Source organism: Bos javanicus, chromosome 26 (assembly GCF_032452875.1).
Source record: "Bos javanicus breed banteng chromosome 26, ARS-OSU_banteng_1.0, whole genome shotgun sequence".
NCBI lineage: Eukaryota > Metazoa > Chordata > Mammalia > Artiodactyla > Bovidae > Bos > Bos javanicus.
The window spans coordinates 13,619,211-13,645,844 of NC_083893.1; the positions used below are offsets into that span (position 1 = coordinate 13,619,211).

Sequence of the window (26,634 nt, forward strand, 5' to 3'; positions counted from 1 at the left end):
TTATCAAACAAGAAGACTATTTTTGTTATGTAAGCCATCATACTCGGAGAAGGCAGTGGCACCCCACTCCAGTACTCTTGCCTGGAAAATCCCATGGATGGAGGAGCCTGGTAGACTGTAGTCCTGGGGTCGCTAAGAGTCGGACACGACTGAGCGACTTCCCTTTCACTTTTCACTTTCATGCACTGGAGAAGGAAATGGCAACCCACTCCAGTGTTCTTGCCTGGAGAATCCCAGGGATGGCAGAGCCTGGTGGGCTGCCGTCTATGGGGTTGCACAGAGTAAGACACGACTGAAGCGACTTAGCAGCAGCAGCAGCAAGCCATCATACTATCTTTAAATGGTAATTTAAAAAACAAGTGCACACAAAATTTTTTACATAAATGTTCTTAGCAACATTATTTGTAATATTAACTAAGGTGGAACCAACCCAACCATTCATCAGCTAATGAATGGAAGAATGCAATATGGTATATCCATGTAGTATAATATTATTTAGCCAAAAAAAGGAATGAAGTAATTATACATGCTAAAACATCAGTGAACCTTTAAAGATGCTAAATGAAAGAATCTGGTCATAACAGATTATACATTAGTTTATATGAAAATGTCCAGAATAGGCAAATCTGTGAAGATAGAATGTAGATAAGTGGTTACATAGGATGGAGGAAATGAGGTGTTACTACTAATAGGTATTGAGTTTCATTTTGGAGATGATGAAAATGTTCTAAAATTGTGGTGATGATTGTACAATTCTGAATATAGTAAAAACCATTGAACTGTACACTTTGAGTGTACTGTATGTGAGTTACATCTCATTAAGTTGTTTTAAAAAGATACAATGAACAGTCTTTTAATGGAGCTTGTAAAGTAGTCTGATGCCACAGTCATAGCTTCAAGCAGTTCTTGGTAATTAAAGAATTAACTGTTATACCATTCTCAAAGAATTGATTTATATTTGCTCACAGCGTTATTTCACCAAAGTACTATGTGGGTATTATGTGTTGATTTTTCACTCAAACTTACTAAATATAAGAAGTCTCTGAAGAGATTGTGTCTTTCTTAAAAAAGTGTAATACAATGTTAAGTCAGATTAAAATAAAGTTTACTTGGAAGGTTTCAGACATTTAGTTTACTGAATACTAAAATGTACTAGTTATTGTAGAATTTACAATTGAAACAGAAAGCTGCTGTCTTCCCTTTAAGAGTTTAGAGGCTACTTGGGGTTTATGTCATTAATGATTCTTGATTTCTCTCTTTAATAGGTCACTACTGTTTTTAATGAAGTCACATCATCCTTCAATTTAAATCCTCAAGTATTACAGCAGTTAGATAGTAAACGACAGCAGGTCCAAATGACAGTTACAGAGACCAACCAGGAGTGGCAAGTGTTGCAGTTGAGAGTGCATACTTTTGCTGCATGTGCAGTTGTGAGCTTGCAGCAACTGCCAGAGAAGTTAAATCCTATTATAAAACCATTAATGGAGACAATTAAAAAAGAAGAGAATACGCTAGTGCAGAACTACGCAGCTCAATGGATGGCCAAACTACTTCAGCAGTGCACAACAAGGACTCCCTGTCCCAATTCAAAAATTATTAAAAATCTCTGTAGCTCACTTTGTGTGGACCCGTATCTAACTCCTTCTGTCACATGTCCAGTACCAACACAAAGTGGCCAGGAAAATTCTAAAGGTATATATCTAAACCTGTATTTGGGGTACAGAAAGAATTAACCATTTAAGTTTGTTTACAGTTATCTACAGGTATAATTTAAGCAAAATCCAGTTTATGTTGGAGATTTTTACCATTTTGAGAGAATTTGCACTTATTGCTAATAAAATCACAGCCCTCTTAACTCATAAGTTTTTTATAAAAGACCTGATATCTTTGAGGACTTTAAGTTCTCACATTTAAGATGACTAAATCCTATAAGACAGGTATTAACCCTTAACTTCTCTTTCAAGATCATCATTATAGGGTTTACTGTTAACAGGGCTTGAAAACTAACTGCATCCAATGGTGATTGAAAGTTCTTTTTATAAAATTGTTTTCTCTAATGTAGTACATGTCTTATGAGATAAGTGGACTCTGTTATCAAATAGTGTTTAAACAGCTTTTCTGTTTTCCTCCAGAAAATTTATATGTAAAGTAGTAACTGCTCTTTGTAGTCTAGTCTCAAGGACCAATGTTTTGTCACGTGCCTTAGTCCTAATTTCCTCCCATCCCCCTCCCTGAGGGCTAGTTGAGGCAACAATATTTTGCATTGGTTGGTATTTCTGAATTCATGGTTACTCGGAGAAGGCATTGGCACCCCACTCCAGTACTCTTGCCTAGAAAATCCTATGGACAGAGGAGCCTGGTAGGCTGCAGTCCATGGGGTGGCTAAGAGTCAGAAATGACTTGAGCGACTTCACTTTCACTTTTCACTTTCATGCATTGGAGAAGGAAGTGGCAATCCACTCCAGTATTTTTGCCTGGAGAATCCCAGGGACGGGGAGCCTGGTGGGCTGCCGTCTATGGGGTCGCACAGAGTTGGACAAGACTCAAGTGACTTAGCAGCAGCATAGACTTTTTTTTTTAAAGAGAAGTTACTTGCAGTATTTTTTAATGTGTTTTTTTATGCCTGGAAATGAACTCATTTTTAAAGAATTAATGTACTTTTAACAGAAGGAGGTACAGTCAGCCTTGCATTAGATATTTCTGGTTGTCAAGAGGATTCTGCAACCTTGGTTGTATTAAATATGGTCCTATGCAGATATCAAAATGTTTAACTTAATGTTGCAAATTACTGATTTTTGTGATCATTTCATTGTCTAGAGAAAATATCATTGGCCTATAAAAATTGAGGCTTAAAAGACAATTTTAAAATGTGTTGTATCTTTTGGAGCAGGAAACATTTGGTCACATGTATTATGGTTTAAGGATTATTTGACTTTTTTCCTTAATAGGATCCAACTCTGAAAAAGATGGAATGCATCATACTGTCACCAAGCACCGGGGTATAATTACACTCTATCGGCATCAGAAAGCTGCTTTTGCTATCACAAGTAGGCGAGGTCCTACCCCCAAAGCCGTCAAAGCTCAAATAGCAGATCTTCCTGCAGGAGGTAGTGGAAACCTCCTTGTTGAACTTGATGAGGTAAATAGTTTTTCTTCTTTGAATACTCTGATTTTAAAACAAAATTTCTTACAGATTGAGAGCTAAATTGTCATATCAGCTTCTAGAATTATATTTTTAAGTGAATGAACTGGGGCTAATAACTTTTTGGAGTACTCCAGCAACAGAGTTCAGAAAAACTACAAACTTCAAATTTCTCAAGCTTCTTATTTTTACCAATTTAGTTTCCTGATTATCTTCCTAGCAAGAAACCCTCTCCATAGTGGGTGTATAAGTCATTCATAAATATGAACTAATTCACTCCTGTAACAGTGACTATGGAGATGTTAAGTAATAGTGAAAGCTAACTTTTCTCAGTCTTATCAGTGTTAGGGAATTACTGTTGATATTCAGAGGATACGTTTATAATGTCAAATAACTTGTTACCTTTTAGTCAACTTGAATTTTATTAATTGTGTGATGTGAGGTAGGGATCTAAATTTATTTGCCCATAGGAACAACCATTTATCCCACCACTGAGTGTTTTCGTCCCTAGTTGGTGATGAATGCTCCTCTGTTATATACCCTGCTTTCCTATATGTGAGGATCTCCTTGGGCTTTCTATTCTATTTCATTGATCTACTTGTTCTACAGTATAGTTTTTAAAGACAATTTAAAAAAAGCTTGGTGGGACTTCCCTGGTGGCACTTCCTGGCGGTCCAGTGGTTAAGACTGCATGCTTCCAGTGCAGGTTTGATCCTTGGTCAGGGAACTGAGATCTCACACTGCTGTGTGGCTGAAAAAAAAGAAAAATGTTTTTTAACTGGTTTTGAAAAAATCTTACAGTCACATTTTTAACAATGGAATTCTCTAGGTAGCTCTACTGGTTGCAAGACATAGGAACTTTCCTGAGTTGAGCAATACACTATCAGTGCTAAAAGACATGTGCTTAATATATTTCTGTAAAGTATAGGCCTATTTTGTTTTTTTAAACCAAAATCTTATTGTCTATATTCCTTTTAAAATAGTCTGTGAATGAAGACTTTTTCACTAACTATATTATTCTCATGTTAATTTTAATAAAAAATGTATACTTTGATGATTTGCATAGTTCCTTCACTTAAAAATATAATTGTATCTTTCTGGGGGGACTTTTTTTGTATTTAATTATTAATGAAATTACTGCTAAGTATGAGGTTATATTAATCTTATTAAACAGATGCTTATATTCTATCCCTTGAAAGTGAAATTCACTCAGTCATGTTCGACTCTTTGCAACCTCCTCATGGACTATACAATACATGGAATTCTCCAGGCCAGAATACTGAAGTGCGTAGTCTTTCCCTTCTTCAGGGGATCTTCCCAACCCAGGGATCAAATCCAGGTCTCCCGCATTGCAGGGAGATTCTATACCAGCTGAGTCACAGGGGAAGCCCAAGAATACTGGAGTGGGCAGCATATCCCTTCTCCACGGAATCTTCCTGACCCAGGAATCAAACCAGCGTCTCCTGCATTGCAGGCAGATTCTTCACCAACTGAGCTATCAGGGAAGCCATGCTATCCCTTAAGCAAATATAAATAAGGGCAGGTCATGGTAAGTTTCTTTCAGATAGAAGAAGAAAAAAACATGTCACTTAGGACTATCTCTAGAAACAGCACGTATTCTTCTATTTCTTTTCTCCAGCCCCCGAAAAGTATTTTATTTTGGATGTAAAAATCTAGCTCAGGATTTTATGCCTATGTAAATTTATTGAGAGGTGTTTTATAGTTATAACATGTCCAGTAATTGGTAACACTGAATTCTTAACACCGATTTTTAAATTCTCTTAATAACATTTTGAAAGCATTATACTTTTTTCTGAAATCTTGTTTTCACCTAACATTTAATTTTTAGGCCCAGAAGCCTTACTTGGTACAACGGAGAGGAGCTGAGTTTGCCTTGACAACTATAGTGAAGCATTTTGGTGGTGAAATGGCAGTGAAGTTGCCACATCTCTGGGATGCGATGGTTGGCCCACTGAGGAATACAATCGACATACATAATTTTGGTGTGTACATATTTTTCCGAGTTGAGATTTAAACAGATTTCAGTGTACATCTATTACATATGTCTTTATAAAATAACAGTGCCTGTGCCTGTTTATCCCAGGCCAGCTGGTAAGTTTTTAAATAGAAGGTTGGTAAAAACATTGATTTTCATGTCATTTTGTATACTTTTCTTGCTTTTTACTTTTCCTGTTATGTATTTAGAAAGAGGTTTGAAATGGATCATTATATTAAGCTTCTTTAGTTCTTTAGGAGTAGCACCTCAGCAGTTAAATTAAGGGTGTTGTATTTCATTTTACATTATAAAGCAAAAGAGATTCTCCCACAGTAGCTGGGGGGTGCTAAGACTTTTTGTAAGCTCTGGATTTTGAAAAACTATTTGTAAGGTAATATGCACTTAAATCAATGTATCTTAATAGATGGAAAGTCCCTCTTGGAAAAGGGAGATGGCCCTGCCCAAGAACTGGTGAATTCTCTGCAAGTTTTTGAAACAGCAGCAGTGTCGATGGATTCTGAGCTTCATCCCCTGGTAACTAACTAATGCAAGTGTAGTTTTTTTCCTAATAAATTGAGTAGTCTTATTAGAAAGACTTAAGGCTTGAATGAAAAGTGCAACTACGATGTCATCCCTTATGATTTCATTTTCTTTTAGATGCTATAACTAGATTCCTTCTTTTCCTGACAACTTAACTCTTCCAGGCTTTGAGGCAGAGCTGGGTGCATGAAAGAAAACCCACTCTGAGAGCTTAGAATACAGGGCAGTAGGAACAGGGCTCTGATGACCTGAAGCCAGCTGCAAACACAAAAGAAAGCTGCATCCCTGTTCATCTGTACCATCTTAATAATATAGTTCAGGAACAGAAGAATCCAGGTGATAAAATCTCTTCCCTAGATAAATGTAATGGTAGGAGGAACTTACCTCTCTGAGATGAAACTAGTCAGTGGCAAAGATAGAACATGGGTTTATTTTTTAACTATTAAAATCTCTGTCACCAAAAAATTAGAATAGAGGGAGGAGGAACATAGACCAGAGAATTAATTATCTGGTTTTTCCACTGAATAAAGTATTGATATTATTCTTTCCATGTAACTGTAATAGGAAGCTTTGCAATTTATAACATCATAAAGGGTGCTAGCGTCAATTCTCTATTCATATAGGAGAGAGTAGAGGGAAATTCTTCTGTTTATATAGTAACAAAGCATATTCTTTTACTTGTTAAATTTTGGGAATTTAGTAAAGAAGGACAGAATTCATCTGTAAGTGCTCACCCTCCGTGATCAAACAGGATGCATTCAGTTGAACTGTAAGGCTAGTTTGTTGAGCAAGTACCTGACTCTCATCAACATTAATCCTGGCTTCTGTGCATCAGACATTTAATAATGGGATATGTCGTGCTCTTGTGATTATATTGCATATGGAAAGCCAGGAAGTTAAAGTGGAAAATAACTACCAGAGTATGGTGCCTAGAGCAAAATCAGGATCACCCAACCCAGGGAATACAAAGTATGTACTTAAACCTAAGCTAGATTTGGAGGGGGCTGATGATGTGCAGTGTCATTTTCCCAGCCTCAGTAGGAGAATCGTGCAAGTGCCTTTGATGTGTTCCCTGCGAATTTTGGAAAGTATTGAGTGTTCCCTGATGCTTAAGAGAATATTCAATAGGGGAGAAGTTCTGCATCCATCTCTTCTTTTTAAAAGCATTATAATAATGTAGATTTAGATTAAATTTTTATTGAGTATGTTCTGACAATGTTTTAAGGTAACTGGAGATAATTCTTGGATTTAGCATTGCTTGGAATATTGAGAACCTCTGAGTAAGGGCCATTATAGTTTAAACATGAGATTCCCTATTGAGTCTTCTGACTTGTCTTTTTGTTTTTAGTTGGTACTGCATTTGCCTCATCTTTACATGTGCCTTCAGTACCCCAGCACTGCAGTGAGGCACATGGCTGCTCGTTGTGTGGGTGTCATGAGCAAAATAGCTACCATGGAAACAATGAATATATTTTTGGAGAAGGTTCTTCCATGGCTGGGAGCAATTGATGACAATATCAAACAGGAGGGTGCAATTGAAGCTCTTGCCTGTATCCTTTTTCACTTTGACAAACTACTCAAATTATATTTGCTTTATTTAAGAGTGACTAAAATAAAATTTATTCAGATATATACAGGGCAGTCCAGTGGTTAGGACTCCACACTTTCACTGCTGAGCAAGCCGTGTCAGGATTGGGGGGTGGGAGGAGAACAAGCCAAAAAAAACCCAGCACCAAAAACAAATGTGCACACAACCTGCCTTGTTCCAAAAAAGAAAACTACTTTTTTACATTTTATTTTGAAGTGTTATTTTTATTGCATTACATTATACCTGTATTTACATTTTATTATAATATTCACACAAAAAATTGAAGAATTACTGTTAATTTTGAGATCTTTTTATAAGCAAAAAATTTATAGTCAGTATGTTTTTAAATATGAGGTTTGCTAAAAAAGTGCATTTGGCTTTTTCTATATGATGCTATGCTACTTTTTTTGGCCAACCCAGTATTAATCAGATGCTTATAAATTTACTATGTTTGCTTTGTTCATTGATTGTCTGGCAAAATGATTAATTAACTAGAAATATACAGACAAGCTTTTTACCAAGGGTATGACATCCATGAACATTGTTTAACTCAAAATACCTAAAAGATATTTTGGTCTAAGAGCAAGAAAGATGGATAGAGAGCAAACCAGTAGAAACTCTAGCTAAAGAAATGCTAAAGATTATGGGATTGAACTCTTTGGACCTGCTGTCTCCAGCTCAGGGTTGTTAGGATCCTGGTGGGGAAATTGGAATTAATTTTTGACACTTAGTTGTGCTCCCTTGCTTGCAATGTAAATCAATTTATTTTGATATGTGAGTTCTAGAAACTTGTAGGAATTCCTCTATGGAAAAAAATCTTAGTAAAGATTTCCTCCAGCATTCCTCAGATGAAAAAAATCATCTTCTTAATCTTGAGAAAGTTACATAGTTTTTACAAAAGAGTAACCCTGTATAAATGCTGTTATAATTGAATCAGACCTTGAGGGATAGTCAGTCCCTCATAATACAGGGAAGCAAAGTGGAACTGTCTTAGAAGTCCCAGTCTTGGTATATCGGTTTGTTTATGAAAACAGCTACCCTGGAACCAGTTAGAAATTTCCTTAGTAACTTCCTCAGGTGTCATGGAACAACTGGATGTTGGAATCGTTCCATACATTGTACTCTTAGTTGTGCCTGTGTTGGGAAGGATGAGTGATCAGACGGACAGCGTAAGATTCATGGCTACACAGTGCTTTGCAACACTAATTAGACTCATGCCACTTGAGGTAAGTTGATGATAACTTGGTTTATGAACTTAATGTTTTCAATAACTTCATGATAATTGTAACACCTTTTAAAGAACACATTTTAAAGAACAAGTTTTTTAAAAGATGTTGAATATGTTTACATTTAAAGTGTTAAGACTTTTATGTTTTAATAGGTAATTTTCTTTAACACTGTTTTAAATAAAACTATGGTTCATAAAAGAATAATTCTTTAGGTGATGCTAGATTTCTAGATGCTATTCTAGAAATAAATTGTGTTCCTGAGTATCCCAGTAATATCTAAGATACTGTTCTGGAGTTTACATGAAAGGTAAATTTGAGAGATGGTAACTGAAAGTGTAAAAAGCAAACGATATGCTTGTTGGATTATGGAGAAAGCAGAATGCAAGGCTGAAGTTGAACAATTTTGGAGTATACTTACGGGACAGAAATAATATATGTGGCCAATGGAGGAAATAGAAGTGGCTTGAAGCAAGAGAAAAGCCAGGACCCTGTCACTTAGCCACTTAATATATTTTTATGGGATTTTTGTAATTCAAGAAATAAGTATATATGCATTTCGCCCATTCTGTAGTATGTGTCCAGTAGTTCCTTTTTAGGCCAGATAATACACTAGAATACCACATTTTGTTTATCCATTCATCAGTTGATGGACATTTGGCTATTATGAGTAATGCTGCTGTGAGCATGCACTTATAAAGTATTTGGGTGTAAGCTTTTTTTTTTCCCCCTTCTCTTTTTGATTTCTCTGTGAGGCACATGGGATCTTAGTTCCCTGACCAGGGATCAAACCCGTGCGCCCTTCAGTGGAAGTGCAGATTCTTAACCAGTGGACCACCAGGGAAGTCCCTGCTTTTCTTTCTTTGGAGCACACATTTAGGAATGGAATTACTGGGTCATATGATGTTTAACTTCTTAAGAAACTATCAAATTGTTTTCCCAGAAAACTGTACCATTTTATATTTCTACTAGAAAAGTATGAGCATAATACTTTGGAACAGTCTCTCGGCAGGGGGAAGAGTTTGACTATATCTGGTTTAAAAAAAAAAAAAAGCTGAGTCAAAGGACTTACCATAGGGTACTGAGTACAGTCTTCAGAAGTACACTGCCTGAGTAATGGGGCCAAATTAACCCTTGCAAGAAGATTTGAACCCACATTAGCAAAGCCTAAAAAAAGCAAGCCTTAAAGGATTGGATTGGTTTCAGATATTTAACTACATCCCAGAAAAAATTAAAAAAACTAAAATATTTAACCCCCAAGAGTTCAGCACCTAACAGCATAAAACTTAGGATATTTAGCACACATCAAAAAATTAACCAGAAGGAATTCCCTAGTGGCCTAGTGGTTAGGATTCTAGGCTTTCAGTGCCATGACCAGGGTTCAATCCCTAGGTGGGAAACTGAGATCCCACTAGCCATGTGGTGTGGCCAGAGGAAGAAAAAAGAAGTTACCCAGGAGAAAAGTCAGTCAATAGAAGCAGACCCTGAAATGACCCAGATAATAGAATTAGTATACAAGGTCATTAAAATATGCTCCATATGTTCAAGAAGGTAGAGGGAAAGCATGAGTGTAATAAAGAGTGAAATGGAAGAATAAGAACAACCCACATTGAACTTCTTGAGTTGAAAGATACAATTACAAGTAAAAACACACTGGATAGGATTAATGACAGATTAGATGCTGTGAATTTGAAGACACAGCAGTAGAAACAAGAATGTCATGCAGGTTAATTGCTATTCCACTTTATCTTGATTCACTGTTATATTTTCATAAGAAGAATCATGTACTTTTCTTTCAAGGATTCTAGGACTATCAAGCAGTGGGTTGGATAGAAGCTTTTATTCCTTGCACTGTTAGTAACTCTTGCTGCTTTTATAGGAATTGGAGGGAGGAAGATATCAATGGAAGAGTTCCTGGCACTGTACAATATTTATGAATCCTAATCATTGTTAGGAAATGTACCTCATTGTATGGCCTTATGCTGAGTCACTTTAGTCATGTCCAACTCTTTGTGGTCCTATGGACTGTAGCCCGCCAGGCTTCCCTGTCCATGGGATTCTCCAGGCAAGAATACTGGAGTGGGTTGCCATTTCTTATTCCAGGGGATCTTCCCAACCCGGGATCAAACTTGCATCTCTCATTTCTCCTGCACTGGCAGGCAGGTTCTTTACCCATAGTGCTGCCCGGGAAGTACGGCCTTATATCTGGTTGTTATTTATTAAAAGGTCCATGAGGATAAATGTCTGAAGATTTGTTACTTGCATGTAAAGCACTGTGCAGAAAGGCCTTGTTTTGATAGTTATCATTAGGATATTGAATGTGTTAAAATGTTAGCTTCTATCTTGATTAAGTTGTTAATTCTAAACCCTTTTGAGGGAATTCCCTGGTGGTCCGAGCTTTCACTGCAGACGGGACAGGTTCGATCCCTGGTTGGGGAACTAATTTCTTAATCATAGGGCAGTAGTTCTCAAACTTTTTGGTCTCTGTACCTCTTTACACTCTTAAATATTAAAGACCCCAAAGAATTTTTGTTTATATTTTCTGTAGTAGAAATTAAAAGTGAAAAGTGGAAAAAGATTTATTAATTCATTTAAAGAATAAATCCATTAGACTTTTGAATAGACCTTTTACAGATACACGCTTTGTAACATGCATTGGTCATCTGGAGAACACTGGCTCACTGAATTATGTAAGTCTTTTAAAGGTTGATTCATATCAGCATATAGTAACAAAAAAGACTCATTAGTATCACCAACAGAAAATTTTTAAATATTGGGAAGCACCTGCAGTGCTAAGTTGCTTTTGACAGCTTGCATTTTATCACTGACAACAAGTTGTGCCACTCATTTTCCTTGAAGTGACCAAATTTTTTAAAGAAAATAATCTGCCAGATACTCAAGTCAGAATAACCATAGTTTGTCAGTCCATTCAAGTAAACTCGTTCTGTAAAAAACAGCTAGGTCAACTCACAATTTTAAGAAATCTTACAAGTGCTTTTCCTAAATATTTTGTATTTCAGTATGCATGGTATACAGCAGAAGTGCTTTATGGAATACTTCATATTTTGTTGCACAGAATGTTAAAAAAAGATGTGCCATTCAAAGGTTGAGGTTTAATAAAATTATTTTTACTGCTTCAGTGACATTCTTAAGTGAAACCAGCTTGTGTTAAAAAAAGGCTGGTGCGTGGCAGCAAGTAATAGTGACTGCTCACATACTTGGTGTCACCGCCTTGATTCTTTCTGAGGCAAAAGCAGTCTTGCCCACCATTACTTTTGTGCATCAGAGCAAAAGTCAACACAGTGAAAAAAGCAAACAATGTCTTATCCTTTGTTATGAAATAGCTGCAGTCAGTAACCCTGTGAAAAGGTCTTAGAAATCCTGAGCGGTCTGCAGACCACATTTTTAGAACCAATACCCTGGGCAACCATCAACACTAAAGAGGCTCTATAGTAACAGCATTCCACTTAAACAATACAATTTTGCCATTATCAAGTAACACATGGTATGGGAAAAATAAGTTGTAGCTGTGTTCTTAAAATAGCTTTGATGTGCTTATTTAATAATCTCATCATATAGTGCTTTTAATACCGAAGTCTTAAATATTTGTCTTCCAGTCACTAAAATGATACTATTTTTGAATTGGTTTTTCTTTGCATATATATGTGTGTGCGTGTGTGTGTGCGTGTAGCAAATCATTTTAATACACTTAAAAAATAATTTTAGGCAGGCATTCCGGACCCTCCAAATATGTCAGAAGAATTAATCCAATTGAAAGCCAAGGAAAGACACTTTTTGGAGCAATTGTTAGATGGGAAAAAGTTAGAAAATTACAAGATTCCAGTACCAATCAATGCTGAACTCAGAAAATATCAACAGGTAAAGTTTTATACTTATCTTACAAATACTGATTATTCCTTTTAAATATACCTTGAAGAATTTAAAGATTGATTTAATAATTAAAATTCTTGTGTTTGGGTGTCTTGTATCCATTTATTTCTCCCTGCCTTTGGTCTTTGTAAACATGTTCTTTACAGAAAAATATTTTTATGATCTGTTCACATTTACCATTTTTCTCTTTCTCCCAACGTTTCAGGATGGTGTGAACTGGTTAGCATTTCTTAATAAGTATAAGCTTCATGGAATTCTGTGTGATGACATGGGTTTAGGGAAGACTTTACAGTCCATCTGTATTCTAGCAGGAGATCACTGTCACAGGTGATTTTAAATGTTATGTTAACACAAGGCTTTCAGACGCTGAGCAGTATAAACAAGCTGGTTAATTCATTGTGTTTTGCTGTTGTAAAGGGCCCAGGAATATGCAAGATCAAAATTGGCAGAATGTATGCCACTTCCTTCCTTGGTGGTTTGTCCACCAACATTAACAGGTCATTGGGTGGATGAAGTAGGTAAATTTTGTTCCAGAGAATATCTCAATCCACTGCATTACACTGGACCTCCTACTGAAAGAATAAGGTAAGAACTGTACAACCAGAAAATGTTTAATCTTTGCTTTAAGTAGTTTGGAAGAATAAAATTTATTAAAAATGAATTCTAGTTAGTTTTTTTGGCCATCAGACATAGAAACTTACTTTAACTTATTTAAGAAAGGTAAATGAACGTATTAAAAATAGAATCAGTGAGACTCATCAAAATTTAAGAAGTTTCGGGACTTCCCTGATGGTCCAGTAGCTAAAACTCTGTGCTCCCAGTGCAGGGGGCCTGGGTTCAGTCTCTGGTTGGTGAACTAGATCCCATGTGCTGTAATTAAAAACCACAGCTAAAACATGGCATAGCCAAATAAATCATAAAATAAATACACAGTGTAAGGACATTAACCACTGTCAACAATCAGTTAGGCTCTAAGGTTTTGGAGCTAGGAAACTATCAAGAACCAAAACCGTTCTTGGTGCCTTTCCTAAAGTCTTGTGATCATAGCATCTCCTAGGAGCTTCTGTTATTTCTTCATTTTTTATGCACTTTCCCTAAGAGCTACCTCTTCCTTCTTCCCTCTCCCCAAAAGTGCTTTTGGTGCACAGTGGCTTGCTCTAGCTGCCCTGATCCCATAGAACACTATAGTTCTATTAATACATCTCTGTTCCTAAATACAGGTGTTGAAGAGTGGTGTATCATTACTTCCAGTTTGTCTTTTAAAGCTTGGATAGTCACAGATTACTGATTAGTCCGTAGATTTGCTGCCCTTCTGTGAATTAATAGCTAACATATACTGAGCACTTACTGGTCAGGCATTAGATATTCTAAGCAGTTTTATTTACATTTATGTAATACCATGTATTCTCTTAATTACCTTATGAGGTATGGGTACTATTATTGTTCCCAACTTGCAGATAAGGAGTTTTAAGACATGGGGCCTGGGAAGAAGATCACTCAGCTAATTAAATAGAAGCTCACTAGCTGTAATTAAATGAAGATTTGAACACAGGCAGCTCAAGAGCTTGTACTGTTAAAGAATTTACTGTAAAGGAATTCATCCATTTATAAGTGGTAGAAATTCAACTGAGACTAGCTTAAGCAAACAGGAAATTCATTAATTAAACTGAGCATCTTGGGGTGAATTCTTGCTTCAGGTACATCTAAATTACTGTTCTTCCCCATGCATAGCTTGTTCTATTGGTCTCTACTGGACTTTTGTCTACTATTGGTATAGATAAAAGGTCATGGGCAGTCTTAGGCCTACATTCTCCTAGCTTGGCAACTGTAATGAACAGAGATAGTCTCTGAGACTGGCCGGCCTTGATTGCGTCATGTCCCCAAGCCAGCCTCCATGATTGGGGAATAAAATATTGTGAATGGCTTGATCTGATTAAAATGCTTCACCTCTTTGGTGATTATGGGGACATGTGACTGATGGCTCGTGCTCGGCCCCCGGCACAACATGGAATGCTGAAGGAATAGTGCCTCCAAGGAAGAGGTTTTGGCAAATAAAATGACCTTCACATCGTGAGTCGGGTACTCACCTCTTTTCAGTCAGCTGAGTTAGGGCCACACGACCAAGTTGTAAGGAGAATGGCCTTCAGGTAGCAGGGTCATGGATGTAGAGTAAGCAGAAAGGAATATTGGGTTTGGTAGGCAGATTGAAATCACTTTCTACAGTGGCATCTGTGCTTTCCACTTTGCAAGCGTATTACAGACTCTGCAGGTTCCCATTTTCTAACCTTGCTTATTTTTAAATGTAGGTTACAGCACCAGGTCAAAAGGCACAATCTCGTAGTGGCTTCCTATGATGTTGTGAGAAATGACATAGATTTCTTTAGGTAAGAGTTAAAGTTTTTTAAAGGAAAACAGTGTCAAATTCAGAGAGAATTGTATCTTTCTGCCTCAAAGCCTCTTCATATTGTTCCTGACATGTAGTAAAAGATGCTAACATTTTTTGTTTATTTTTCCTTAGAAATATTAAGTTTAACTACTGTATTCTTGATGAAGGCCATGTCATCAAAAACGGAAAAACAAAATTGTCAAAAGCAGTAAAACAACTGACTGCTAATTACAGGATTATTCTTTCTGGAACACCAATCCAGGTAATTATTTACCTTTTCTTTACTTGGCATTTGACAGTGAATTAAAGAAGAGGTGTTTTTTTTAGTTTTTGGAATAATTTCCAGTAATTATCTTGCTTTTATAATGGTTCATTTGGTATGTAGCAGTATCTGAGCAAACCCGGTTTTAAATCTCATATTTAAAATGTGATTTTAGGCTGTAGTAGCCCATGAGTCCGGAGAAGGCGATGGCACCCCACTCCAGTACTCTTGCCTGGAAAATCCCATGGACGGAGGAGCCTGGAAGGCTGCAGTCCATGGGGTCGCAAAGTGTCGGACACGACTGAGCGACTTCACTTTCACTTTTCACTTTCATGCATTGGAGAAGGAAATGGCAGCCCACTCCAGTCTTCTTGCCTGGAGAATCCCAGGGACGGCAGAGCCTGGTGGGCTGCCATCTATGGGGTTGCACAGAGTCGGACACGACTGAAGCGACTTAGTAGCAGCAGCCCATGAGTCAGGAGGCAAAGCCCAAGTGCAGTTAGAAGGGTTTCACTGCAGGAAGGCAACCCACCACGGTGAGCCAGAGCTTAAGCAGGGTGAGAAGGGCTTCTGGAAGGGGTAAACAGATAGGACGGTACCTTAGGATCCACACATACTGGGAAAGCATCCAAAATGGAAAAGTGTGGGGGGGTGTTATTTTTTTTTTGGTTTTTGTTTTGTGAAACTCCCAAGTAGAATTGGAAAAAACCTTTACCTTTTCTCATGACCCATAAATAGTGGGTAGACATGACCTATAACCAAACTCTTCTAGGTTTTCCTGCTTTGAATAAATGATGGTGATGGCCAGATTTCTTAAATCTTGCTGTTAATCTTAGTCTCAAAAAAACCAGAAACGTATTCATCTTTCTGCTCTATTTACTACTTGATAGAACCGACCAAAAAGATTTAAATACTGTGGACCAAGGCTTATTGTGGTGGAAAAGACTTGAAAGTTCCTGTAAATAGGATAGAGTATTTTCTCCAAATTTTACACAGTAAAATATAGACTCATATCCAGAAATATAGTGATAATCTCTCTCATCTATGTCATTACAGTGGGCTTTCATTATTGTTCCATTTTTAAGTTTAAGGAAATAATCCTAGCACACAAGATAACTGGTGTTCCTTTCTTATATTCAGAACAACGTTTTGGAGCTGTGGTCATTATTTGATTTCCTCATGCCAGGATTTTTGGGGACTGAACGCCAGTTTGCTGCTCGGTATGGTAAACCTATATTAGCAAGTAGGGATGCTCGAAGCTCCAGTCGAGAACAAGAAGCAGGTAGGAAAAGGAGATACCATTGTATATTCTATGCAAGTGAATCTAATTTATATCTGGTTTGGGGGAAGTCATTTAATTTTATTATTAGAGAAATTAATAAGAATAATAAATAGAATAAAACTAATTCTGTTAATAATTACTAACAGGTGTTCTTGCAATGGATGCACTGCACCGCCAGGTCCTGCCATTTCTTTTGAGAAGAATGAAAGAAGATGTTTTACAGGATCTGCCACCCAAAATTATTCAAGACTATTACTGCACTCTCAGTCCTCTCCAGGTTAGGAATCTGGCAATTGTGGTTGTTGATGCTGTTTATTACTAGAATGCTTTGAATAAGTCACAAAAGTAGTGAGTAAAGGGATGTAGCCTTTGGTTTTATTGCTCTAATCTAGCTTCTACTTCCTTAGACTTCAGGAATATTCTGTTTCAAACAGATGTAAAACCTAAATGAATCTGTTTGGGTATACAAGTACACATTTGGGTTTGTGCATTTTCAACACAGCATTAATACAAAGTCTACTGTCATAATTGCTTTGTTATACGTCTCAAGTTAATTGAAAAAGTTGGAACGTTAAAATGATACAGTAAGAAGTAAGCAAGTGATAAAGAAGCAAGCCAGTGTTTTTTAGGGCCAGAAGTCTGCCTGTGATGTCTTTTCCTTACAGCAGCATTATAGGTGTACACATCAGGGCTGAGTTGGGAAGTGGGACCTCATCTCTTCTAAAGTATTGCCAGTAAATTTTCAAGAGAAGTATTGGCATCTGCCCAGTTCTAACTTTGTACATAGAGACCACTGTCAAAGGCATTTATGGTATGCCTTTCCTTGTGTAGTATTTGTGTGTGTGTGTGTGTGTGGTATTTTTGTAAGGGGAAGCTATCTCTCGTCTTAGTAAAATATGGGCTATAAACAGAATCTTCTCTTTGAATGTTTACGTTGTGTTCTAGGTTAGTAAGCATCAGTCTGTTTCAGTATCAGATGATTTCAGTTCAGTTCAGTCACTCAGTCGCGTCCAACTCTTTGCGACCCCATGAATCGCAGCATGCCAGGCTTCCCTGTCCATCACCATCTCCCGGAGTTCACTCAGACTCAAGTCCATCAAGTCAATGATGCCATCCAGCCATCATCCTCTGTTGTCCCCTTCTCCTCCTGCCCCCGATCCCTCCCAGCATCAGCGTCTTTTCCAATGAGTCAACTCTTCACATGAGGAGGCCAAAGTATTGGAGTTTCAGCTTTAGCATCAGTCCTTCCAGTGAACACCCAGGACTGATCTCCTTTAGAATGGACTGGTTGGATCTCCTTGCAGTCCAAGGGACTCTCAAGAGTCTTCTCCAACACCACAGTTCAAAAGCATCAATTCTTCGGCGCTCAGCTTTCTTCACAGTCCAACTCTCACATCCATACATGACCACTGGAAAAACCATAGCCTTGACTAGATGGACCTTTGTTAACTAATATCTCTGCTTTTTAATATGCTATCTAGGTTGGTCATAACTTTCCTTCCAAGGAGTAAGCGTCTTTTAATTTCATGGCTGCAGTCACCATCTGCAGTGATTTTGGAGCCCCCACCAAAAAAAGTCAGCCACTGTTTCCCCATCTATTTGCCATGAAGTGATGGGACCAGATGCCATGATCTTAGTTTTCTGAATGTTGAGCTTTAAGCCAACTTTTTCACCCTCCTCTTTCACTTTCATCAAGAGGCTTTTTAGTTCCTCTTCACTTTCCTTCTGGAGAAGGAAATGGCAACCCACTCCAGTACTCTAGCCTGGAAAATCCCATGGACGGAGGAGCGTAGTAGGCTACGGTCCATGGGGTCACAAAGAGTCGGACACGACTGAGCGACTTCACTTCACTTTCTATGATTTAGTATGGTTCAAATGAATAAAAGATACACAGACGTATCTGCAAAATAGCTTCTTTCCCCTCCAGTATATAGACAGTTAACCTTTTAGTATTTATCTCTCCAACTTCAGTTTTGTGGACAAAACACTAATTTAAATGCCAAGAGCTCCATGATATCAACTACATCATTTCTTGGCCTCCATCCCTTGTTTGTAAAAATTGGATTAATATTTCTTGAAAGAAAAATTTTAGAGGTAATGAGATGACTTTAAGTATGATAAAGAAAAGGTGCCATATGAAAAAACCTGAGATATTATAGTGGTATTATAACATCAGCATAAAACACATTTAAGTAGTTTGGAGGAAGGGAGCTGCAGAGGGAAGTGACATCTGGGTTTGTTTGCACCTACAGGTTTTTATTCTCTGACTTCTGTTCTTCAGCACTGTAGATTTCTTCCCTTTCTCATTGTTTTAACATATACAAGGCAGGAACCCTGACTCATAAGGAAGTACTTTAAACTTGGTGTGGGTTCTGCGGTTAGTGTCTTTTTTAAAACTTGGTCTTTTGAAACATACCTGTTAGGGTCTTGACCATGTAACATCACTCAAGGAAAATTTCCTCATTTATTTGTAAGGGTTCAGGTTCTCTTTTATCGGTAACTTATAAATAGAATGGAAAAATTGAATTTAGGATTATTTGACTTTTTTAAAAAATATTTTAGCAGCTGAACAATGTGTTAAACTTGTTTTCTAAATGTAATTTAAAAGGAATCTACCACGCTGCAGTGGATCATCTATATTCAAGTAGGTTGCGTAATTCATTTTCTTTGATGAGGGCTGATTTACATTGCTACTGGCCTTTTCTAGTCATGTTTTGAACAATTGAAAAAAATATGCTTACTGTTTTTGTGGGGGAATTTACAGGTTCAGCTCTATGAGGATTTTGCTAAGTCTCGTGCCAAGTGCGATGTTGATGAAACAGTTTCTTCAGCTGCACTTTCTGAAGAAACCGAAAAACCAAAGCTTAAAGCTACAGGTCATGTATTCCAGGTACATATTATAGCCCACTTTTTAAATGTTAAAGAATGCTCTTCAGTACAGCAATGTTGATATGAAACATTGAAATATGGGTTTATCTAATTTTTTCAATTTTGTGTATACATTCTTGAAAAGAGGTAAAAAAGCCAAATTAATTAATTTTCATGTTTGTAATTAGTAATAGGCAATTTGATATTAAAATTAAAGTGAAAACTGCAATATTACAGTTATTACATGAAGAGTTTTAAAATAGAGAATTTTTGTTTCCTATTCAAAAAATATTTGAATACCTACCACAAGGCAGTAATTTTTCTAACCTCAGGGGTTAATTAAAGCAGTGAACAAGACCCTAGGCGTGAAAAATATAATAAAAAACATGTATCATGTAAAAGAAAATCAACTATCGGCTTATACAGTATAGGAGTCAGGGTAGGTTGTAGTTTTTCAACAGGGTGATCAGGGATGTACTGAGGAGGTGACATTTGAGCGAAGATCTGAATGAAGGTTGAGGCATGTAGATTGGTGGGAGGAAATGATTCCAGGCAGAGATATTACATACAGTACAGAAGTCCTGAGACAGATGATGAATGAGAAAAAAGAGAAAGCGTCAACTCATTTTTTTTTCCCTTTTGAAATATTCCACTGTAGAATATCTCCCAACCCCGCCTTGTCACCAAGATATGAAGATATTAAAATACTACAGCATATTTAAATACTACAGCATATTTAAAGATAGAAACGGGAAAAGGTGATTTTGAAAGCTCATACCTCTCCCAGTTTTATCATAGTGCCCAGCAATGGAGCTTACTGATGCAAATCTGTGTGCCAAAAGTGAGACCCATCACAGGCCAAGTAAATGACAAAAGACAAGGCTATGGCTGAGTCAGAGGAAACGAGACCTGATTCTCAAACACAACCACACAGTTCCACCTTCCCTTTCCCACCACCAGACCTGTTGACTCAAAATACTGTGTAGAGGGGAGAGATTTTGCAGATTTAAAAGGGTCGTATGAAGTTTTCATACCCACTAATGTTTGACGAACCTTCCTTTAGGAAATGATGTCTAAGTCTAGAATCATCTAGCAACATTATAAGGCACTTTCAGTTCAAAAGGGTTAGCTATAGGAGCTAATAAGACTTTCTGTCATGAGAAGGTCATTGGTCTAGTGGGGTAGACAGACATCACTGTACAATTTATATGTTATAAATTCTCTCACAGAAGTAAACACAAGTTGCACAAGAAGTAGATGAAGACATCACAGATAAGATATTTGAACTGGTTCTTCAAGAATGAATAGGAGTCATAAGAAAGGCATTCTAGACAGATGCAGTAGCACAGGAAAAGACACCAAGATACAAATATTTGTGTCACGTGAAGGAGACTTGTATATACTTTTTCCTCTCTTAAAGGCATTACAGTACTTACGTAAACTGTGCAACCATCCAGCATTAGTCTTAACACCTCAGCATCCGGAGTTCAAGAATACTACTGAAAAACTTGCAGCTCAGAATTCTTCTCTCCATGATATTCAGCATGCCCCTAAACTCTCAGCTTTGAAACAAGTAAGTACGTCTTTTAAGTGTTAGATGTGTGTTGTACATTCCTGATCAGTAACAGTAGGTAAATTTGCTTTTCTAAAAGATTACTGATGCGTTTACCATTTTCAAAAATTCGGTTTGTTAAATTTTTGATACAGCTTTTTTAAAAATTGTGGTAAAGTATAACAAATGCCACTTTAACTGTTTTTGAAATGTAGAATTCTGTGGCATTAATTACATTCAGTGTTATGTACCCATCACCACTATTCCAGAATTTTCCCATCATCCAGATAGAAACTCTGTACCTATGTTTATTTATTTTTGGCTGCACCATGCAGCACACAGGATCTTAGATTGAACCCGTGCCCCCTGCATAGGGAGTGAGAAGTCTTAACCATCCGGCTGCCAGGGAAGGCCTGAAACTCTACCCATTCAGGAGTTACTTCCCACTTTCCTTTCTATAACCCTGGGAACCTCTCATCTACTTTGTCTGTTCTAAATATTTCATGGGATCACATGTTTTTCTTTGGTGGTTAGCTAGTTTTACTTATTTCCAGGTTTCCTTCACGTCACAGCGTACATCAGCACTTCATTTTTATGGCCAAGTAATATTCCTCTATTGTTGCTGTTACAACCACCACCACCACGTTCTGGGCCTCCCTGGTGGCTCAGATGGTCAAGAATCCACCTGCAGTGCAGGAGACCAGGGTGCCATCTCTGGTTCACGACGGTCCCCTGGAGGAGGGCATAGCAACCCAGTCCAGTCCTCTTGCCTAGAGAACCCCCTGGACAGAAGAGCCTGGAGGCCAGGGCCCATGGGCTCACAGAGTCAGACACACTAAGCACAGCGCAGCAAGCCACGTTTCATTTCTCCAGTCGTGTGTGGATGGACACTTGGGTTGCTTCCACCTCTGGCTATTGTGAATAATGCTGCAGTGAACATTACAAGTATCTGTTTGAGTTCTTTTAGGTATAGATATGAGAGTGAAACTGCTGGATTACATAGTTATTCCGTGGTTAACTTTTGAAGGAACTACCAAACCTTTCCACAGTGGCTGTAATGTTTACATTGCAAGCCATGTGCCAGGGTTCTGACTCCTCTATATCCTCCCCAAGATTTTCCTTTTTCTAATTTAACCATCGCTGTAGGTAGGAGATGGTGTCACATTGTTGATTTGATTAGTTTTCCCTAATAACTAATAATGGTTTTTTTTTTCATGTGCTTATTAAGACATATCTTCTTTGGAGAAATACCTGTTGAAGTCTTTCAACTATTTTTTTCATTGGACTGTTTCTTTTGGTTGAGTTTTAGGAGTTTATATTCTAGATGTTAAGCCTTTATCAGATATATAATTTGCAAATACTTTCTCCAATTCCATAGATTCTTTTCACTTTCTTGATAATGATGACCTCCATGGCTTCTGATGAGAAAACAGGTGTTAATCTCATTGAGAATCCCTTTCACATGAAGTCACTCCTGGGCATTCCCTGGTGGTCCAGTGGTTAGGACTCGGCACTTTCACTGCCAGGGCCTGGGTTTGATCCCTGACCAGGAAACTTAAGATCCCACAAATCATGCAGTGCAGGGGTGGTGGGAGTCACTTTTCCCTTGGTGTTTTCAAGATTTCTCTTTTTGTCACTGTGATTATCACTGATTATAATGTATGGTCTTGTGGACCATTTGAATATATTTTTCTAGAAACTGCTTACTCTGCCATTTTGCTCATATCACTTGTAGTAAGTACATCATATCACAGACTGTGAGCTCCTTATTGCAAAACTCAGCTTTTAGTTTATCTACCCTTAAAGAAAAACCTGTTTTAAAATCTGGACTTCAGTTATTGTTTTAGGTTTTATAGCTTTTCTGGCTTAAGTTTTATTGAGAATAATTAATGGATGAAGAGTGTTGATTTCACATAGGCTAGAGTAGAAAATATTATACAACGATAGCCCAGAATGCTAACCTGTTTTTCAGGTCACAGGTAAGTTAACCTTTTCTCACCACAAAGAGAAGCATTTATTTCAGTGAGATTGATTGCCTACTTTTATGGGACACCTGTATATAACAAGTGATTCTTTCCTCAAGTTGCTGTTGGACTGTGGTTTGGGAAATGGCAGTACTTCTGAGAGTGGCACAGAGTCTGTAGTAGCCCAGCACAGGATACTGATCTTCTGTCAACTTAAAAGCATGCTGGATATAGTGGAGCATGATCTTCTCAAACCTCATTTACCCTCTGTCACCTACTTGAGATTGGATGGTAGCATACCTCCTGGTCAGAGGCACTCCATTGTTTCACGGTAAGTGTCTTCTGAAACTCATAAATAAGTTATAGTCAGTCTATTACTATTACTTACATAGAAGTTTGCCCACGAGCTACTTTGACTAAATATCTGAAAATGTGTTTTATTATATAATTCAACCCAACTAAATCTTTACCTTTTTAAAATACAGAAGTGCAGAAATGTAATTGAGTAGTTTGTTTAGCTAGGGGGAAAGAACTCTATTAGGAAAGCATCCTTATGGGCATGAAAGAAGTTTAAGGCATCAAAACAGAGAGGTAACTATTTCTCCTTCATCTGTATTTGGTGGTTGGGGTAAGAGGTGGCAAACAGGTGGCTTCACTATGACCTTTATCCTCATCTCTCCATCTGCACTGAGAACAAGACAGAAGCTGGCCGGGCTTGGAAGCAGTCTCTGAGTGCAGTGTTTCTTGTATGTGGTCTGCTTTAGAAATCTCCGTGGTTCACTTTTTAAAATGCAGGCTCCTAGGATCTGTCATGCAGGCTGCTGACTTCAAAGCATTTTTAACAGACATTCCTAAGAGATCTTAAGGCACAAAACAGAGACCTAGGAAGGGACTTAAAACCAAACTCCACCATCAAAGCAGTGTTCTCCTGGGCACTAATGTTTATTATCCACACAGCCTGGGTCTCTTTCAAATAGTAATATCCTTATAGAGTTACTGTAACAAATAATATAAAGCATATAAAGTAAAGCCCGGTGTTTGTCTCAGTCAGTAATAAATAATAGCTTGGTAATAATGTTAGTTTTTCTTTTTCCTAGAAGCTACTAGATGTTGTCAGTATCTTCTAGGACTAGTATGATTTTAGCAACCCTTACCACCCTTCTTCTGCCAACCATCTTCTGCCTTCCCTGACTGATCTGACCTTTTCCCACACTATTCTGTCTCCATATGTTAAAGGTTCATACTTGGGTTTTGTCTTAGTGTTCCATTTTTGAAAATTACTCGAGTACATTTTGCAATTGGACTTAATTGCTAGGTATGAAATTTCTAACATGTTATAGAATACCTTTTTTCTACTACTGAAGATGTTATGTATATTTAAAAGAAGGTAGTCTCTAGTGGTCACAGACATGGCTGTATCATGGATTTATAAAGCAGTGTTCTTATTTGTGCTTTTAATATTTATTAAACTTTTAAGTGTCTATTATTGGAGCTTTAGGAAGCAATGTACTAATTTTATTTTTTAATATCTATGTTTTTAGGTTTAACAATGATCCATCCATAGATGTTCTTTTACTTACAACTCATGTTGGTGGCCTGGGGCTTAACTTAACAGGCGCTGATACGGTGGTATTTGTGGAGCATGACTGGAATCCCATGCGTGATCTACAAGCCATGGACCGGGCCCACCGCATTGGGCAGGTAAAAGTCAGCACTCACTGGTGTTAACTGCACACTGGGGATGATACTTCCCCCAAAAGACAAAGTCTTGGTTTGAGTTCCTATTTTTATGTTAATAAGTGTTGTGACATTAGGTAAGTCACTTGATTTTGTTGCACAACTTTCTCACACATTAAATGAGGCGCTTGGGCCAAGAAAACCTGGGATACTAGCCATTCCTAATATTCTGTGATTGCAAACATTTTAAGGTCTTGGGCACAGATTTTTAAAAAACCTGCAATCCTAATTCAGTAGTAGTCAAGTACCTAAACTGCTAAGTCACTTCAGTCATCTCTGACTCTGTGCGACCCCATAGACAGCAGCTCACCAGGCTCCCCCGTCCCTGGGATTCTCCAGGCAAGAACACTGGAGTGGGTTGCCATTTCCTTCTCCAATGCATGAAAGTGAAAAGTGAAAGTGAAGTTGCTCAGTCGTGTCTGACTCCTAGCGACCCCATGGACTGCAGCCTACCAGGCTCCTCTGTCCATAGGATTTGCCAGGCAAGAGTACTGGAGTGGGGTGCCATTGCCTTCCCCCAAGTACCTAAAACAAGCATACAAATCCCTCTGATTTGGTGAATCTCAAAGCTTATCCATTTATTTGTGCTGCTGTTGCTAAGTCGCTTCAGTCATGTCCGACTCTATGCGACCCCACAGACGGCAGCCCACCAGGCTCCCCCGTCCCTGGGATTCTCCAGGCAAGAACACTACAGTTGCTTAACTTCTTTTTCTCATTCAGAAACGTGTGGTTAATGTGTACCGATTGATAACCAGAGGAACACTGGAAGAGAAAATAATGGGTTTGCAGAAATTCAAGATGAACATAGCAAATACTGTTATTAGCCAAGAGAATTCTAGTTTGCAGAGTATGGGGACAGATCAACTCCTTGATCTGTTTACTCTTGATAAGGTAAAGAACTTTTATACAATTTTTATAATTTATAATATATGTGTTCAGACTTCCTGGCAGTACTTGGTAAAAGTATTAAAAAGGGCAGCAAAGGTGTTCACTTTAGTATCAACTAGATAACCCTTTGAGGGCATTTTTGATGTCCAGATAAAACTCTCAGATACTAGGGGATGTTTGAAGTTTTGACTTTCTGATTGATGGCTCTAGTGTGCTCCCTGGGTTTTCTTTCCTTAGCTGTCCTTTAGCAGGTAGGAACTATCTCAAGTCAGCTAGACCTGACTCTCCATTCCTTGCCCTGCCTCCTATTAACTAACTGGTGACTCGAAGCAAATTAACTTCTTTGAGCATCTTCAGTCTTGGCAGGATAACAATGCCTATATTACCACAAAGGTATGAAGATAATAGGTATTTTTGCTATTGTGGATGACAGAACTAATAGAAAATAATCATTAGCAAAGAATACACCAGCTGGAAATACTGTCGGTTTAATAATGTAAAACGAATAGGGTTGATTTAAAGTCCTGTGTAGGTTCAGAAAATCAACTGTATACTCAGTATAAATTATGGTAAGAGATGGCTTTATATAATGCAATTAAGCCAGCTATCATAACAGGGTTATCAGGTCCAAATTTTAGAGAAAGTCGTTTCCCTCTGTATGTTAAGCCACATTTAGAATATTATGTCTGGGTGTGGCATTTGCAACAGTAACAAATTAGTCCCCAAAAGGTGGCCAGAATGGAGAAAGGTTCCTTAAGCGTGTCATGTAAGATAAGGTAGAGAGAACAAGATCTGTGTAACCTAGAAAAAAGGCTCAAAGAAACATGGATTGCTTCAAATGTATTTTTATTTCATTAGAATATTCTTATGGGTGACTTCTTTCAGCGAGCAGAACTGGGCTCAAGGGGTCTTCCAGGGAAGCAAGAGCTGTTGCCATAAACCATCTTACTAGCAAAATCTGAATACATGAGATCTTGATTATTGTGCTCTGTACTCTGGTTATATAAAAGAGTGTCCTTGTTCTTGGGGTAAAGGGACATAAATAATATCTACAACTTACTCTGAATTGGTTTGGGGAAAGGCTAATGTATATCTAATTTTGTAATATATATACAGGGAGGAAGAATGATAGAGCCCAAAGTGACACAGTTAACAATGAGTTCTTTGCAGTGTTCTTAAAATTCTTCTCAAATAAAAAGCATAAAATGGTAAATTATTAGGGCAGTGGAAAATAGAATAGGCTATCTTACGAGATCATTAGCTTCCCCATAGTTGGAAGTGTTTGTTTTCAACTCTGTTGAAAAAGTGCTGT

General features: G+C 37.7%; 2 protein-coding genes across 3 annotated transcripts in view; one reads left to right on the top strand and one right to left on the bottom strand.

The window, feature by feature from the left end:
- Window positions 1–26,634, top strand: part of BTAF1 (B-TFIID TATA-box binding protein associated factor 1) — an 87,852-nt gene that overhangs the window by 59,604 nt on the left and 1,614 nt on the right. For both annotated transcript variants that reach the window (XM_061402793.1, XM_061402795.1), the window contains 18 exons: window positions 1,266–1,692; window positions 2,949–3,139; window positions 4,992–5,145; window positions 5,563–5,672; window positions 7,027–7,228; window positions 8,344–8,492; window positions 12,219–12,371; window positions 12,589–12,710; window positions 12,801–12,968; window positions 14,690–14,767; window positions 14,902–15,031; window positions 16,172–16,313; window positions 16,460–16,590; window positions 19,078–19,203; window positions 20,602–20,754; window positions 22,817–23,028; window positions 24,239–24,398; window positions 25,155–25,325. In XM_061402793.1, coding sequence (XP_061258777.1) covers window positions 1,266–1,692; window positions 2,949–3,139; window positions 4,992–5,145; window positions 5,563–5,672; window positions 7,027–7,228; window positions 8,344–8,492; window positions 12,219–12,371; window positions 12,589–12,710; window positions 12,801–12,968; window positions 14,690–14,767; window positions 14,902–15,031; window positions 16,172–16,313; window positions 16,460–16,590; window positions 19,078–19,203; window positions 20,602–20,754; window positions 22,817–23,028; window positions 24,239–24,398; window positions 25,155–25,325 — 2,979 coding nt within the window. The remainder of the gene's footprint in view (window positions 1–1,265; window positions 1,693–2,948; window positions 3,140–4,991; window positions 5,146–5,562; window positions 5,673–7,026; window positions 7,229–8,343; window positions 8,493–12,218; window positions 12,372–12,588; window positions 12,711–12,800; window positions 12,969–14,689; window positions 14,768–14,901; window positions 15,032–16,171; window positions 16,314–16,459; window positions 16,591–19,077; window positions 19,204–20,601; window positions 20,755–22,816; window positions 23,029–24,238; window positions 24,399–25,154; window positions 25,326–26,634) is intronic.
- Window positions 1,276–26,634, bottom strand: part of CPEB3 (cytoplasmic polyadenylation element binding protein 3) — a 265,126-nt gene continuing 239,767 nt past the window's right edge. The window contains exon 10 of the mRNA XM_061402801.1: window positions 1,276–3,893. Within this exon, the coding sequence (XP_061258785.1) occupies window positions 3,771–3,893 (123 nt within the window). The 3' untranslated portion in view covers window positions 1,276–3,770. The remainder of the gene's footprint in view (window positions 3,894–26,634) is intronic.